The following is a 17,487-nucleotide window of genomic DNA, read 5'->3' as shown; positions in this document are numbered from 1 at the left end:
CAAAGGCCCCACGACAGACCATGGAATCTGATCACTGAGGCAGAACTAGGATGCCCACTTGTGGCAATCTCCCCAGGGACTCTCTTGCTCCTTTAAGGCTGTGACCATGGGAGAAGAGCTGAGCCTCAGAGCCTCATGCTCTCAAACATGTGCAGGAATATCCTGGGCACCTTGCTGAGGCAGAGGTGAATCAGCTGGCTGAGGAATCCCGACAGTGTGCAGTTTCACGAGTCCCTGGGCAATGCTCATGCTGCTGGGGATGGACCGTGTCGAGGAGCAAGGTCCTTCTCAAGTGTTTGTATTTCTGTTTTTCTTAATTTCTAGGGGCTCTGACATTACAGGGACTGATTGTAGCCACATCTAAAGTGCCCTCCATCCTCTCAAAGCCCCAGGACAAGGTTATCTGGGTGACAACCATGCTCAAGCATGCAATCCTTGTCAAATACTGCATAAATATTTCACTTGAAGAGATTACTTACCAAATATTTCACGCAAGTGTCCCATTAGACTTTTTGAATTCAATGTAAATTCAGTATTTTTAAAGGTCTTTGTCTTGCGGTCAACTATGGGAAAATAAACATTAATTGAGATTAAATCTTTCACTGAATCTGCATGTATTTCTTTAGGAATTGATAATACAAAAAAGAAAACAAAAAAAGGAAAAAGAGAGATCGATAATACTTTGCATGGAATTTTGAGAGCAGCAGCATGTAATACGCCTGCCCTTGGGGGAAGGGCACTGGATGTAATATTCCACTCCAACCTAGAGAGCCCTGGGATCCTTGGGGCAGCAAAGTCCAGTGGACTTGGGTTTTCCATCTGGGGATGGTGGTGGTGGTGGTTTGAAGCTGCATGGACCCCAGGATGTCATGTTCTTAAATTGAATCATTCTTGTGGGTGTGGACCCATTGTGAGTAGGCCCTCTTGATTAGGCAACCTTGGGCAAGGTGTGACCCATCTCACGTAGGATGGGTCTTCACCCCCCACTGGAGTCCTTTATAAATGGAATGAATACACAAATAGAGAGAGAGAAAGTCACAGAGGCAAGAAACTGAATGCAACGAAACCCAGTAGAGAAGGGACAGAGCAGCAGATGCCACCATGTGACTTGCCATGTGGCAGAGGGTCAAGGATCACTGGCAGTCAGTCTTCCAGAAGAAAGCATTGCCTTGATGATGCCTGGATTTAGACCTTTTTCTCAGCCTTAAAACTAAGCTAATAAATTCCCATTGTTAAGCCAACCCATTTCGTGGCATCTGCTTTCAGCCACTTAACAACCTAAAACTGTGGACCAACCACCAGGATGGCCTTGTGTTAGAGCGGGGGGAGATAAAATGTCATGTGACATGCAAATCAACGTTCACTACCTTTTTTATTACTCAGTTATCTGTTATGTCATAAAGAAAATGAAGCATGTACCAAGGATGTTTATGTTCATAGCTCCAATTTGTGGCGAGCAGAGGAAGAAGATGTACTTTTCAGTTTTATAAAGGAAAACTTGCCCCTGCTTAAGGATTGATGCCAAGAAAGAATTACCTTAACCACATTGGAAATATGTTGTTTTTTTTGTTTTGCAGATGAGTGAAAATGCTAGTGCATTCTCTGCATCATCCATAATCTGGGACTATACCGGAGGGCTGACTCTGCCCCTACTTGATCTGTTTCTTAAGAAAAGCATTTCTCATTTTGTCATTTACGGATGGATAATGAAGAGCAAATGAGAATAATCTGGGGAAATGATACCTGCCTAATATCACAGCTTGTGCTGGAAATCACGTGGCTACTGAGGGATAGGAATAAATTGAGCTCAGTGATCTAAGCATCCTTTGGTTTAATGCACAACACGGTTAAATTCTTAGTTCATTTCTTTTAGATCTATTGTAAATAAAATTTTCCTACTTTTCTCTCTGATTGTTCATTGCTAGTGTACATATCCACAAATGTGCTATTTAAAAGGATTTGTGTACCTTAGGAAAACCACGCTTCAATCCCAATCAGTCTTGCGGGAGCAACCGTTTCTTTTTTTTTTTTCTTTTTTCTTTTTTTTTCTTTTTTTTTATTAATTAGAGAAAAAAAAGAAATTAACACAACATTTAGAAATCATTCCATTCTACATATGCAATCAGTAATTCTTAACATCATCACATAGATGCATGATCATCATTTCTTAGAACATTTGCATCGATTTAGGAAAAGAACTACCAAAACAACAGAAAAAGATATAGAATGTTAATATAGAGAAAAAAAATAAAAATAATAATAATAGTAAAAAAAAAGGAAAAAGAAAAAAAAGACAAACAGACAGACAAAAAAAAAAACCTATAGCTCAGATGCAGCTTCATTCAGTGTTTTAACATGATTACTTTACAATTAGGTATTATTGTGCTGTCCATTTTTGAGTTTTTGTATCTAGTCCTGTTGCACAGTCTGCATCCCTTCAGCTCCAATTACCCATTGTCTTACCCTGTTTCTAACTCCTGCTGGACTCTGTTACCAATGACATATTCCAAGTTTATTCTTGAATGTCAGTTCACATCACTGGGACCATACAGTATTTGTCCTTTAGTTTTTGACTAGACTCACTCAGCATAATGTTCTCTAGGTCCATCCATGTTATTACATGCTTCATAAGTTTATTCTGTCTTAAAGCTGCATAGTATTCCATCGTATGTATATACCACAGTTTGTTTAGCCACTCGTCTGTTGATGGACATTTTGGCTGTCTCCATCTCTTTGCAATTGTAAATAACGCTGCTATAAACATTGGTGTGCAAATGTCCGTTTGTGTCTTTGCCCTTAAGTTCTTTGAGTAGATACCTAGCAATGGTATTGCTGGGTCGTATGGCAATTCTATATTCAGCTTTTTGAGGAACCGCCAAACTGCCTTCCACAGTGGTTGCACCATTTGACATTCCCACCAACAGTGGATAAGTGTGCCTCTTTCTCCGCATCCTCTCCAGCACTTGTCATTTTCTGTTTTGTTGATAATGGCCATTCTGGTGGGTGTGAGATGATATCTCATTGTGGTTTTGATTTGCATTTCTCTAATGGCCAGGGACATTGAGCATCTCTTCATGTGCCTTTTGTCCATTTGTATTTCCTCTTCTGAGAGATGTCTGTTCAAGTCTTTTTCCCATTTTGTAATTGGGTTGACTGTCTTTTTGTTGTTGAGTTGGACAATCTCTTTATAAATTCTGGATACTAGACCTTTATCTGATATGTCATTTCCAAATATTGTCTCCCATTGTGTAGGCTGTCTTTCTACTTTCTTGATGAAGTTCTTTGATGCACAAAAGTGTTTAATTTTGAGGAGCTCCCATTTATTTATTTCCTTCTTCACTGCTCTTGCTTTAGGTTTAAAGTCCATAAAACCGCCTCCAATTGTAAGGTTCATAAGATATCTCCCTACATTTTCCTCTAACTGTTTTATGGTCTTAGACCTAATGTTTAGATCTTTGATCCATTTTAAGTTAACTTTTGTATAGGGTGTGAGATATGGGTCTTCTTTCATTCTTTTGCATATGGATATCCAGTTCTCTAGGCACCATTTATTGAAGAGACTGTTCTGTCCCAGGTGAGTTGGCTTGACTGCCTTATCAAAGATCAAATGTCCATAGATGAGAGGGTCTATATCTGAGCGCTCTATTCGATTCCATTTGTTGATATATCTATCTTTATGCCAATACCATGCTGTTTTGACCACTGTGGCTTCATAATATGCCTTAAAGTCAGGCAGTGCAAGACCTCCAGCTTCGTTTTTTTTCCTCAAGATGTTCTTAGCAATTCGGGGCACCCTGCCCTTCCAGATAAATTTGCTTATTGGTTTTTCTATTTCTGAGAAATAAGTTGTTGGGATTTTGATTGGTATTGCATTGAATCTGTAAATCAATTTAGGTAGGATTGACATCTTAACTATATTTGGTCTTTCAATCCATGAACACGGTATGCCCTTCCATCTATTTAGGTTTTCTGTGATTTCTTTTAACAGTTTTTTGTAGTTTTCTTTATATAGATTTTTTGTCGCTTTAGTTAAATTTATTCCTAGGTATTTTATTCTTTTAGTTGTGATTGTAAATTGGATTCGTTTCTTGATTTCCCCCTCAGCTTGTTCATTACTAGTGTATAGAAATGCTACAGATTTTTGAATGTTGATCTTGTAACCTGCTACTTTGCTGTACTCATTTATTAGCTCTAGTAGTTTTGTTGTGGATTTTTCCGGTTTTTCGACGTATAGTATCATATCGTCTGCAAACAGTGATAGTTTTACTTCTTCCTTTCCAATTTTGAAGCCTTGTATTTCTTTTTCTTGTCTAATTGCTCTGGCTAGAACCTCCAACACAATGTTGAATAATAGTGGTGATAGTCGACATCCTTGTCTTGTTCCTGATCTTAGGGGGAAAGTTTTCCATTTTTACCCATTGAGGATGATATTAGCTGTGGGTTTTTCATATATTCCCTCTATCATTTTAAGGAAGTTCCCTTGTATTCCTATCTTTTGAAGTGTTTTCAACAGGAAAGGATGTTGAATCTTGTCAAATGCCTTCTCTGCATCAATTGAGATGATCATGTGATTTTTCTGCTTTGATTTGTTGATATGGTGTATTACATTAATTGATTTTCTTATGTTGAACCATCCTTGCATACCTGGGATGAATCCTACTTGGTCATGATGTATAATTCTTTTAATGTGTTCTTGGATATGATTTGCTAGAATTTTATTGAGGATTTTTGCATCTATATTCATTAGAGAGAGACTGGTTTGTAGTTTTCTTTTTTTGTAATATCTTTGCCTGGTTTTGGTATGAGGGTGATGTTGGCTTCATAGAATGAATTAGGTAGTTTTCCCTCCACTTCGATTTTTTTGAAGAGTTTGAGGAGAGTTGGTACTAATTATTTCTGGAATGTTTGATAGAATTCATATGTGAAGCCGTCTGGTCCTGGACTTTTCTTTTTAGGAAGCTTTTGAATGACTGATTCAATTTCTTTACTTGTGATTGGTTTGTTGAGGTCATCTATTTCTTCTTGAGTCAAAGTTGGTTGTTCATGTCTTTCCAGGAACCCGTCCATTTCATCTAAATTGTTGTATTTATTAGCGTAAAGTTGTTCATAGTATCCTGTTATTACCTCCTTTATTTCTGTGAGGTCAGTGGTTATGTCTCCTCTTCCATTTCTGATCTTATTTATTTGCATCCTCTCTCTTCTTCTTTTTGTCAATCTTGCTAAGGGCCCATCAATCTTATTGATTTTCTCATAGAACCAACTTCTGGTCTTATTGATTTTCTCTATTGTTTTCAATTTCATTTATTTCTGCTCTAATCTTTGTTATTTCTTTCCTTTTGCTTGCTTTGGCATTAGTTTGCTGTTCTTTCTCCAGTTCTTCCAAGTGGACAGTTAATTCCTGCATTTTTGCCTTTTCTTCTGTTCTGATATAGGCATTTAGGGCAATAAATTTCCCTCTTAGCACTGCCTTTGCTGAGTCCCATAAGTTTTGATATGTTGTGTTTTCGTTTTCATTCGCCTCGAGGTATTTACTAATTTCTCTTGCAATTTCTTCTTTGACCCACTCGTTGTTTAAGAGTGTGTTGTTGAGCCTCCACGTATTTGTGAATTTTCTGGCACTCCGCCTATTATTGATTTCCAACTTCATTCCTTTATGATCCGAGAAAGTGTTGTGTATGATTTCAATCTTTTTAAATTTGTTAAGACTTGCTTTGTGACCCAGCATATGGTCTATCTTTGAGAATGATCCATGAGCACTTGAGAAAAAGGTGTATCCTGCTGTGGTGGGATGTAATGTCATATAAATGTCTGTTAAGTCTAGCTCATTTATACTAATATTCAGATTCTCTATTTCTTTATTGATCCTCTGTCTAGATGTCCTTTCCATTGATGAGAGTGGGGAATTGAAGTCTCCAACTATTATGGTATATGTGTCTATTTCCCTTTTCAGTGTTTGCAGAGTATTCCTCACGTATTTAGGGGCATTCCGGTTAGATGCATAAATATTTATGATTGTTATGTCTTCTTGTTTAATTGTTCCTTTTATTAGTAGATAGTGTCCTTCTTTGTCTCTTTTAACTGTTTTACATTTGAAGTCTAATTTGTTGGATATTAGTATAGCTACTCCTGCTCTTTTCTGGTTGTTATTTGCATGAAATATCTTTTCCCAACCTTTCACTTTCAACCTATATTTATCTTTGGGTCTAAGATGTGTTTCCTGTAGACAGCATATAGAAGGATCCTGTTTTTTAATCCATTCTGCCAGTCTATGTCTTTTGATTGGGGAATTCAGTCCATTAACATTTAGTGTTATTACTGTTTGGATAATATTTTCCTCTACCATTTTGACTTTTGTATTATATATATCATATCTGATTTTCCTTCTTTCTACACTTTACTCCATACCTCTCACTTCTGTCTTTTCGTATCTGACTCTAGTGCTCCCTTTAGTATTTCTTGCAGAGCTGGTCTCTTGGTCACAAATTCTCTCAGTGACTTTTTGTCTGAGAATGTTTTAATTTCTCCCTCATTTTTGAAGGACAATTTTGCTGGATATAGAAGTCTTGGTTGGCAGTTTTTCTCTTTTAGTAATTTAAATATATCATCCCACTGTCTTCTAGCCTCCATGGTTTCTGCTGAGAAATCTACACATAGTCTTATTGGGTTTCCCTTGTATGTGATGGATTGTTTTTCTCTTGCTGCTTTCAAGATCCTCTCTTTCTCTTTGACCTCTGACATTCTAACTAGTAAGTGTCTTGGAGAATGCCTATTTGGGTCTATTCTCTTTGGGGTGCACTGCACTTCTTGGATCTGTAATTTTAGGTCTTTCATAAGAGTTGGGAAATTTTCAGTGATAATTTCTTCCATTAGCTTTTCTCCTCCTTTTCCCTTCTCTTCTCCTTCTGGGACAACCACAACATGTATATTTGTGCGGTTCATATTGTCCTTGAGTTCCCTGATCCCCTGTTCAAATTTTTCCATTCTTTTCCCTATAGTTTCTGTTTCTTTTTGGAATTCAGATGTTCCATCCTCCAAATCACTAATTCTATCTTCTGTCTCTTTAAATCTATCATTGTAGATATCCATTGTTTTTTCCATCTTTTCTACTTTGTCCTTCACTTCCATAAGTTCTGTGATTTGTTTTTCAGTTTTTATATTTCTTCTTTTTGTTCAGCCCATGTCTTCTTCATGTCCTCCCTCAATTTATCGATTTCGTTTTTGAAGAGGTTTTCCATTTCTGTTCGTATATTCAGCATTAGTTGTCTCAGCTCCTGTATCTCATTTGAACTATTGGTTTGTTCCTTTGACTGGGCCATATTTTCAATTTTCTGAGCATGATCCGTTATCTTCTGCTGGCGTCTGGGCATTTAGTCAGATTTCCCTGGGTGTTGGACCCAACAGGTTGAAAGATTTTACTGTGAAATCTCTGGGATCTGTTTTTCTTATCCTGCCCAGTAGGTGGCGCTCGTGGCACTCGTTTGTCGGCGGGTCCCACCAGTAAAAGGTGCTGTGGGTCCTTTAAACTTTGGAAAACTCTCGCCGTGGGGGAAGTTCGCCAGCCGAAGAGGCTTGGAAGAGTGCCAATCCGAATCTCTCAGCTGACCCGGGGATCCGAACGCGGGGAGGGTCGCCAGCCGCCGCGGCCCAGGGGAGTGCACCGTTCCCAGCCAGACTGGGAAGCCACGTGTTTGGAAGGGACCCCGGTCACAGTTCTCCGCGGCCTGGGGATCTCCGATCCAATTCTCCCAGTTGGTCCGGGGGGCCGCGCGTGGGGGGTGGCGTCAGCCGCCGCGGCTTGAGGGAACTGCCTGTCCAATTATCCCAGCCGGCCCAGGAAGGAGGGAGGGAGGGACTCCGGCTGCCTTCCGCCCCAGCCCAGGGAAGCCCGCGCCCCTCGGCGATCTCACCGGAGCGGGTTCTCCCAGCCAGTCAGCCGTTCCAGAATGGGGTACGCTGTCTTCTTGATCTCTGTCGTGGCTCTGGGGGCTGTTCTGTATCATTTCTACTCCCCTAGTAGTTGTTCTGGAGGAGGAACTAAGACCCGCGCGTCTTACTAAGCCGCCATCTTCTCCGGAATCCGCAACCATATCTTTTAATCCTTATTCAATAATGTATCTTGGAAACTTGATTAAATTATATCCATGGAGATGTAGCTCACCCATTGTGGGTATTCACCTTTCATTAGAGGGAGTTCTGACTCCACGCATTCCAGGTGAGTCTTGATTACCTTACTGGAGTCCTTTAAAACAGGAAGCATTTGGAAAAGTTTGGAGATTCTGAGAGCAGGGAATGATGACAGAATGATGAGGGCCACGGAGCAGAGAGTCCATGTCACCAGAGACCTTTGGAGATGAAGCAGGAAAATGTTGCGAGGAGAGCTTCATGGAACAAGAATCCTGGAGAGAAATCTAGCAGACCTTGCCTTGTTAGCCTCAGTTGAGAAAGAAACCCTGAACTTCATGGCCTTTCTTGAGTGAAGGTAACCTGTTGCTGGTTCCTTAATTTGGACATTTTTATAGACTTGCTTTAACTGGGACATTTTCTCCGCCTTAGAACTGTAAAGTAGCAACTTATTAAATTCCCCCTTTTAAAAACCATTCTGTTTCTGGTATATTGCATTCCAGCAGCTAGCAAACTAAAACAGCATCCCAGCCCTCTTTTGGTAGGTACTTGAATGAATTATTTTCCACCCTTCGCTTTTCACCTGTGTGTATCTTTGGATATGAGTCTCTCTGAAACATCTTATGGTTGAATCATACTTCTTTCCATTCTGCCAATCTCTACCCTTTAAATACAGCATATAATCTAATGACACATGAGGTAATTACTGATAAGACAAGACATTCTTCTGCATTTTGGTCATTGTTTCTCTAAGTATTTTTGCCCTTTCTGTCATTTTTTTTTTCCATTACTGCCTTCCTTTGTGTTTAGATAGTCTTTAATAAAGAACCACTTTTAATCACCTCTCAGATCCTTTTCTGTGGATTTTTTAGATTTTTTTATTGTGGGGGGATTACTAGAGAGATTACATTTAACACCCTAATGTATCTCTGGTCCTATGTCCTCCCTTTTCTCACCTTCTATTGTTCTTCCCATGAATAACTATACATTCTGTGTCTGATTCGGCTGGATGAGGTGGGGCCTAACAAGCCCCAGATAATGAACTCCCACATGATGTTCTCTGAGGACCACACTCTGAGTCCTGCCCAAGAGTTTAGATTCCAAACTTTATTTCTTGGGAACTGGACACTTAGGAAAACTGATTCAAGCCTCAAAGCAGAACATTTCAATACCCCTCAAAGCAGCAGGAAACAGCTTATCAGGGAGATAGCATTGGGCAAGAATGCAATGCCTTGTGAATACACCATAAATGTTTCACACAATGAAGTTGCTTAGCAAATATTTCAGTCAAGTACTTTTTCCTGCTTCTTAAAATTTGCTGCACATTCAGTATATTTCAAGTACTTTCTCTGGGTTTGACCTACAGGAAAACAACTGAATGGTGATTAAATCTTTAGATGGAGCTGATGCACTTATTCCTTTCAGAAGCATGCTATTGCTGATGGTGTTATGAGAACATCATCATGCAAGAGGCCTGTTCTGGGATAAAGGGCACTGCACTCGAAGTTGTGGTCAAACCAAAATGGCTCCGGGCCTTGAACAGTAAAGTCTGGTAGAATGTGATTTTCTTAGATGGGGACTTCTGAGGATGTCCACCTACAAGACAGATGTAACGAAGGGTGAAGAGTGGTGTGATTTGCCAACAGAAGTCAGAAAACAAAAGGTGCCATCCTCTTTTTGCTCACTGTTATCATGAATTATGAACTGCAATAAATGAGGCTGGTCCCAAGGATAGTGTCATGGTTAGGGACAGGTGTCAAATTGGCCAAGTTGTGGTACCTGTTCATCTGATTGGGCAAGCGCTGTCCTGTCTGTTGCAATGAGGACATTTCATAGGATTAGGTCATGATCACGTCAGCTACATCCACAGCTGATTCCATTTGTAATCAGCCAAAGGGGAGTGTCTTCTGCAACTAGTGATGCTAAATCCAATCATGGGAAGCCTTTTAAGGAGGACTCAGAGGAGATAGGTTGCATTCCTGCTTTGGCTGGTGAGCCTCTCCTGTGGAGTTCATCCAGGCCATCCATTAGAGTCGTCGGCTTCGCACCCTGCCCTGTGGATTTTGGACTCTGCATTCCTACGGTCACGTGAGACACTTTCATAAATTTTATATTTGCAAGTGTTCCTTGTTGATTCTATTTCTCTAGAGAACCCTAAGTAATACACCTTGGTACCAGGAGTGGTTCTTAAGGAACAGAATCTTAAAAATGGGTTTTTATGAATGGTTTTCTACTCTGACTGGGCTCAGAGACACTAAGGATTCTGATTCCCATAATCAGAATGACACTCCCAATCCATGGACTGAGTTGGCAAAGGAGATAATCAAAATATCATCATTCGATTCTCCTAATGCTTCGCTTGTACGAAGCCAGACTCTGGGGGATAATGTTTTTGACACCTTTACAGAGTTTTGTAGAAATAAGAGTTACAGAGATGTTGGTTGGTTGTTGTTAGATACACTGTCTACATTAAAGGGTGAAAGGGATGGGCTTAAGGCTTCAAACAAGAAGCTTAAGTGCCGTCTGAAAGATGTACAGGTTTCTATGAGTATCCTGAAGGAAAATTTTATTTCCTGTAGCCGTAGACTTGAGATCTCTGAAAATCAGACTCAGAATCTTATTGTTAGAGTAGCAACTTTACAACGTAAACTGAAATCTCAGTCTTGCATGGTGTCTGCCGTTAAAGTGAGGGCATTGATTGGAAAGGAGTGGGACCCTGAAAAATGGGATGGTGACATATGGATTGATAATGATGTTGGGGGTGAGGTTGAAACCCTAGACCATGCTGAGCCTTCTTTAGATAACCCTGTAATAGTCTGCCCTGAGGACATAGCCGCCCCACCTCCAGCCTGCCTTGAGGAATTGGCCACCCAACCTCCTCCTGAAGGGATTAGCCCTAGAGTTATTAATCCTGTTTCACCAGATGAAACTGCAAATGAAAGCCCTGAAGCAAATGGCTTGGAAGATATTTCTAATTCTTTTCATGACCCACCCCCACCACCCCTCATTTCTTCTAGACCTATAACTAGACTAAAGTCCCAACAGGCCCCTAAAGGTGAGGTACAAAGTATCACACATGAGGAGGTACGTTATACTCCAAAAGAACTGTGTGAGTTTTCCAATTTATATAGACAGAAATCAGGGGAATATGTGTGGCAATGGATCTTAAGAGTGTGGGATAATGGTGGGAGGAATATAAGGCTGGATCAGGCTGAATGTATTGATATGGGCCCACTAAGCAGAGATTCTGCATTCAATGTTATAGCTAGAGCAGTTAGAAAAGGTGTTAACAGCTTGTTTGGGAGGTTGGTTGAAACATGGATCAAAAGGTGGCCAACATTACCTGAGGTTGAAATGCCAGAACTGCCCTGGTATAATGTAGATGAGGGGATCCAGAGGCTTAGAGAGATTGGGATGTTAGAGTGGATTTATCATGCAAAGCCTGCTCTTACACCCCAGGAATGCCCAGAGGATGCACCTTTTACCAGAACAGTGAGAAATAAATTTGTGAGACTAGCACCATCATCCCTCAAGAGCTCTGTGGTTGCACTTCTCTGTAGGTCAGATATTACTGTAGGAACTGCTGTCACTGAGCTGGAATCTTTAAACACAATGGGGATGACAGGATCCCAAGTTGGCAGAAGCCAGGTGGCAGCACTTAATCACCAAAGACAGGGTAGACGTGGGTATTATAATAGACAACAAACTCAAAGGAGGCATCAAAATTATATGACATGCAGAGATTTGTGGCATTGGCTAGTAAATCACGGGGTGCCTAGAAATACAATAGAAGGGCAGTCTACAAAATTCTTGTTGGCGCTGTATAAACAAAAGATTTCTAGGTCAAGGGAACAGAAGTCTAACCTGAATTACAAAAACACAGAGTCACGGCTCCTTAATCAATTTCCAGACTTGAAACAGTTTATAGACCCTGAGCCCCTTGAATGAAGGGGAGGCCAGGTCCCTATGGGGGAGAAACCTGTTACACTGCCACAAATTTATACTGTTAACATTCCTCTAAGTCTTCCCCAAGGAGACCGACGGCCTTTTACCAGGGTAACTGTGCATTGGGGAAAAGGAAATGATCAGATATTTCGGGGATTATTAGACACTGGTTCAGAAGTGACATTAATTCCAGGGGACCCAAAACGTCACTCTGGACCACCAGTCAGAGTGGGGGCTTATGGAGGCCAGGTGATCAATGGAGTTTTAGCTCAGGTCCGTCTCACAGTGGGTCCAGTGGGCCCCCTGCCCATCCTTTAGTTATTTCCCCAGTTCCGGAATGTATAACTGGCATAGACATACTGAGCAACTGGCAGAATCCCCACGTTGGTTCTCTAACTCATGCAATGAGGGCTATTATGGTGGGAAAGGCCAAGTGGAAGCCACTAGAACTGCCCCTACCAAGCAAAATAGTAAATCAGAAGCAATACCGTATTCCTGGAGGGAGTGCAGAGATTACTGCCACTCTTAAGGACTTGAAAGATGCAGGGGTGGTGATTCCCACCACATCCCCATTCAACTCTCCTATTTGGCCTGTGCAGAAAACAGATGGGTCTTGGAGGATGACAGTGAATTATCGTAAACTCAACCAGGTGGTAACTCCAATTGCAGCTGCTGTTCCAGATGTAGTATCATTGCTTGAGCAAATCAATACATCCCCTGGTACCTGGTATGCAGCTATTGATCTGGCAAATGCTTTTTTATCAATAGCTATTAGTAAGGACCACCAGAAGCAGTTTGCTTTCAGCTGGCAAGGTCAGCAATATACTTTCACTGTCCTACCTCAGGGGTATATCAACTCTCCAGCCCTATGTCACAATCTTGTTCGCAGAGACCTTGATCATTTCTCCCTCCCACAAGACATCACACTGGTCCATTATATTGATGATATCATGTTGATTGGACCTAGTGAGCAAGAAGTAGCAACTACTCTAGATTTACTGGTAAGGCATTTGCGTGTTAGAAGATGGGAGATAAATCCAACAAAAATACAGGGGCCTTCCACCTCAGTAAAATTTTTAGGTGTCCAGTGGTGTGGGGCATGTCGAGATATCCCTTCTAAGGTGAAGGATAAATTGCTGCATCTGGCCCCTCCCACATCCAAAAAAGAGGCACAACGCCTAGTTGGCCTTTTTGGATTTGGGCAACAACATATTCCTCATTTGGGTGTGCTACTCCGGCCCATTTATCGAGTGACCAGAAAAGCTGCTAATTTTGAGTGGGGACCTGAACAAGAGGAGGCTCTGTGACAGGTCCAGGCTGCTGTGCAAGCTGCTCTGCCACTTGGGCCATATGATCCAGCAGATCCAATGGTGCTGGAAGTGTCAGTGGTAAATAGAGATGCTGTCTGGAGCCTTTGGCAGGCCCCTATAGGAGAATCACAACGCAGACCCTTAGGATTTCGGAGCAAAGCCTTACCATCTGCTGCAGATAACTACTCTCCTTTTGAGAAATAGCTTTTGGCCTGCTATTGGGCCTTAGTAGAGACTGAACGCTTAACCATGGGCCACCAAGTTACCATGAGACCTGAGTTGCCTATCATGAGTTGGGTGTTGTCTGACCCACCAAACCATAAAGTTGGGCGTGCACAGCAGCACTCTATTGTAAAGTGGAAATGGTATATACGAGATAGAGCCAGAGCAGGTCTTGAAGGCACAAGTAAGTTACATGAAGAAGTGGCACAAATGCCCATGGTTTCCACTCCTGCTGCCACATTACCTTCTCTTTCCCAGACCAGAGCTATGGCCTCTTGGGGTGTTCCTTACAGTGAATTGACTGAGGAAGACAAAACGCGGGACTGGTTTACAGATGGTTCAGCATGATATGCAGGTACCACCCGAAAGTGGACAGCTGCAGCATTACAACCCCTTTCTGGGGTGTCCTTGAAGGACAGTGGTGAGGGGAAATCCTCCCAGTGGGCAGAACTTCGAGCAGTGCACCTGGTTGTTCATTTTGCTTGGAAGGAAAACTGGCCAGAGGTGCGTTTGTATACTGACTCATGGGCTGTTGCTAATGGTTTGGCTGGATGGTCAGGGACTTGGAAAGACCATAATTGGAAAATTGGTGACAAAGAGGTCTGGGGAAGAAGTATGTGGATAGACCTTTCTGAGTGGGCTAAAAACATGAAGATATTTGTGTCCCATGTGAATGCACACCAGAGGGTGACTTCAGCAGAGGAAGATTTTAATAATCAAGTGGATAAGATGACCCGTTCTATGGATACCAGTCAGCCTCTTTCCCCAGCAACTCCTGTTATTGCCCAATGGGCTCATGAACAAAGTGGTCATGGTGGTAGGGATGGAGGTTATGCATGGGCTCAGCAACATGGGCTTCCACTCACCAAGGCTGACCTGGCTACAGCCACTGCTGAGTGCCCAATCTGCCAGCAGCAGAGACCCACACTCAGCCCCCGATATGGCACCATTCCCCGAGGTGACCAGCCAGCTACATGGTGGCAGGTTGATTACATTGGACCACTCCCTTCATGGAAGGGGCAGCGATTTGTTCTAACTGGAATAGACACATACTCTGGATATGGGTTTGCTTTCCCTGCACGCAATGCTTCTGCCAAAACTACTATCCGTGGGCTTACAGAATGCCTTATCCATCGTCATGGTATTCCACATAGCATTGCTTCGGATCAAGGAACACACTTCACAGCAAATGAAGTGCGGGAATGGGCACATGCTCATGGAATTCTCTGGTCTTACCATGTTCCCCATCATCCAGAAGCAGCTGGATTGATAGAACGGTGGAATGGCCTTTTGAAAACTCAATTACGGTGCCAACTAGGTGGCAAAAACTTGAAAGGCTGGGGTAATGTTCTCCAGGAAGCTGTGTATGCTCTGAATCAGCGTCCGCTGTATGGTACTGTTTCTCCCATAGCCAGGATCTATGGGTCCAGGAACCAAGGGGTGGAAATGGGTGTGGTGCCACTCACTATTACTCCTAGTGATCCACTAGGAAAATTTTTGCTTCCTGTCCCTGCTACCCTGAGTTCTGCTGGTCTACAGGTTTTAGTTCCAAAACAGGGTGTGCTTTCTCCAGGAGAAAAAACAGTGATACCACTGAACTGGAAGTTAAGATTGCCACCTGGCCACTTTGGGCTACTTATGCCTCTGGATCAACACACCAAGAAGGGGATTACATTATTGTCTGGGGTAATTGACCCTGACTATCAGAAGGAAGTAGGACTGCAACTACATAATGGAGGTAAAGAAGAGTTTTCCTTGAATATAGGAGATCCCCTGGGGCATCTATTACTACTGCCATGCCCTGTGATTAAAATCAATGGAAAACTGCAACAACACAATCCAGGCAGGACCACTAATGGCTCTGAGACTTCAGGAATGAAGGTTTGGGTCACCCCACCAGGCAAAGAACCACGGCCAGCTGAAGTGCTTGCTGAGGGGAAAGGGAACATGGAATGGGTAGTGGAAGAAGGTAGTGATAAATATGAACTTCGACCACGTGATCAGTTACAGAAACGAGGACTGTAATGCTGTTTTGTTTGTGTTATACTATTTAAGTTGTAAGATATCAAGTTTAAGAATGAATGTTGCCCAAGGATTTGCACCCTATTCTGGAGAGATTTAATGTGTTTCCAGTTATATGCTGGACAGTTGGGTATTGTCAGGTAAAAGAAAAAATGTGTGCTTATTTCTTTTCATTTGGAAATTAAGTATGGTCTAAGGTGACATATATATATATATATATATATATATATATATATATATATATATGCCAAGTTGACAAGGGGTGGACTGTCATGGTTAGGGACAGGTGTCAACTTGGCCAAGTTTTGGTACCTGTTCGTCTGATTGGGCAAGTGCTGGCCTGTCTGTTGTAATGAGGACATTTCATAGGATTAGGTCATGATCACGTCAGCTACATCCACAGCTGATTCCATTTGTAATCAGCCAAAGGGGGGTGTCTTCTGCAATTAGTGATGCTAAATCCAATCATGGGAAGCCTTTTAAGGAGGACTCAGAGGAGACAGGTTGCATTCCTGCTTTGGCTGGTGAGCCTCTCCTGTGGAGTTCATCCAGGCCATCCATTGGAGTCTTCGGCTTTGCAGCCTGCCCTGTGGATTTTGGACTCTGCATTCCTACGGTCACGTGAGACACTTTCATAAATTTTATATTTGCAAGTGTTCCCTGTTGATTCTGTTTCTCTAGAGAACTCTAACTAATACAGATGGCTATGCTCATTATCCATTGTAGATACCTAGGGCCCAGGATCTTCCTCCATATAGAGAGAAACCTGCAGCACATAGCCTCCTACATAACTGGGATAGAAGTGAAAGCTCAACAGACCTCCTCAGGAAAGAATGTGTGGATGGAAACATAAACCACTTATCTTGTAAAGCATTAAAACTCCTCTCCCCTACATGGACTGGGAGAATAGATTAGGGAACAGGACCCATCTATATGTAGTCTCTAGTCAAAGGACATGAGGGCAAGGACACAAATGGACATTTGCACAACACTGTTTATAGCAGCATTATTTACAATTACCAAGAGATGGAAACAGTCAAAATGTCCATCAACAGACGGGTGGCTAAACAAACTGTGGTATATAATATGCATATATACCACAGGCATATACGATGGAATATTATGCAGCTGTAAGACAGAATAAAGTTATGAAGTATGTAACAACATGGATGGACCTTAAGGACATTATGCTGAGTGAGATTAGCCAGAAACAAAAGGACAAATACTGTATGTTCTCACTGATATGAACTGACATTAGTGACTAAACTTGGAGAATTTCATTGGTAACAGAGACCATCAGGAGATAGAAATAGGGTAAGATATTGGGTAATTGGAGCTGAATGGATACAGATTGTGCAATAGGACTGAATGTAAAAACTCAGAAATGGACAGCACAATAGTACCTAACTGTAATACAATTATGTTAAAACACTGAATGAAGCTGAATGTGAGAATGATAGAGGGAGGAGGGCTGGCGGCACAAATGAAATCAGAAAGAAAGATAGACGATAAAGATTGAGATGGTATAATCTAGGATTGCCTAGAGTGTATAATGACAGTGATTAAATGTACAAATTTAAAAAAATGTTTTTGCATGAGGAAGAACAAAGGAATGTCATTACTGCAGGGTGCTGAAAATAGATGATAATATTTTAAAATTTCAACTTATGTGTGAGACTAAAGCAAAAAATGTTTATTTGGTACAAAATTTATATTTTGACTAGTGCATTTCCAAATATAACTTGTGTAGATAGCTTGGTTGAACAACATAAGTACATGGAACCTTGGGTAGGACATGAGATTTTGTTGGTTTGTCCAGAGTGATGCCCCGATGAATCCCAGAGTGATTTGATCAGTGAGCAGAAAA

General features: G+C 41.6%; 1 protein-coding gene across 5 annotated transcripts in view; it reads right to left on the bottom strand.

Moving 5' to 3' along the window:
• C17H2orf92 (chromosome 17 C2orf92 homolog) overlaps positions 1–17,487 on the bottom strand; it is a 432,030-nt gene that overhangs the window by 273,114 nt on the left and 141,429 nt on the right. For all 5 annotated transcript variants that reach the window (XM_077133807.1, XM_077133808.1, XM_077133809.1 and 2 more), the window contains one exon: positions 480–563. In XM_077133807.1, the coding sequence (XP_076989922.1) occupies positions 480–563 (84 nt within the window). The remainder of the gene's footprint in view (positions 1–479; positions 564–17,487) is intronic.

The sequence above is a fragment of the Tamandua tetradactyla genome, chromosome 17 (genome assembly GCF_023851605.1).
Source record: "Tamandua tetradactyla isolate mTamTet1 chromosome 17, mTamTet1.pri, whole genome shotgun sequence".
Lineage (NCBI taxonomy): Eukaryota > Metazoa > Chordata > Mammalia > Pilosa > Myrmecophagidae > Tamandua > Tamandua tetradactyla.
The sequence above is the reverse complement of the archived record's forward strand: the minus strand, read 5'-3'. Positions and strand labels throughout refer to the sequence as shown.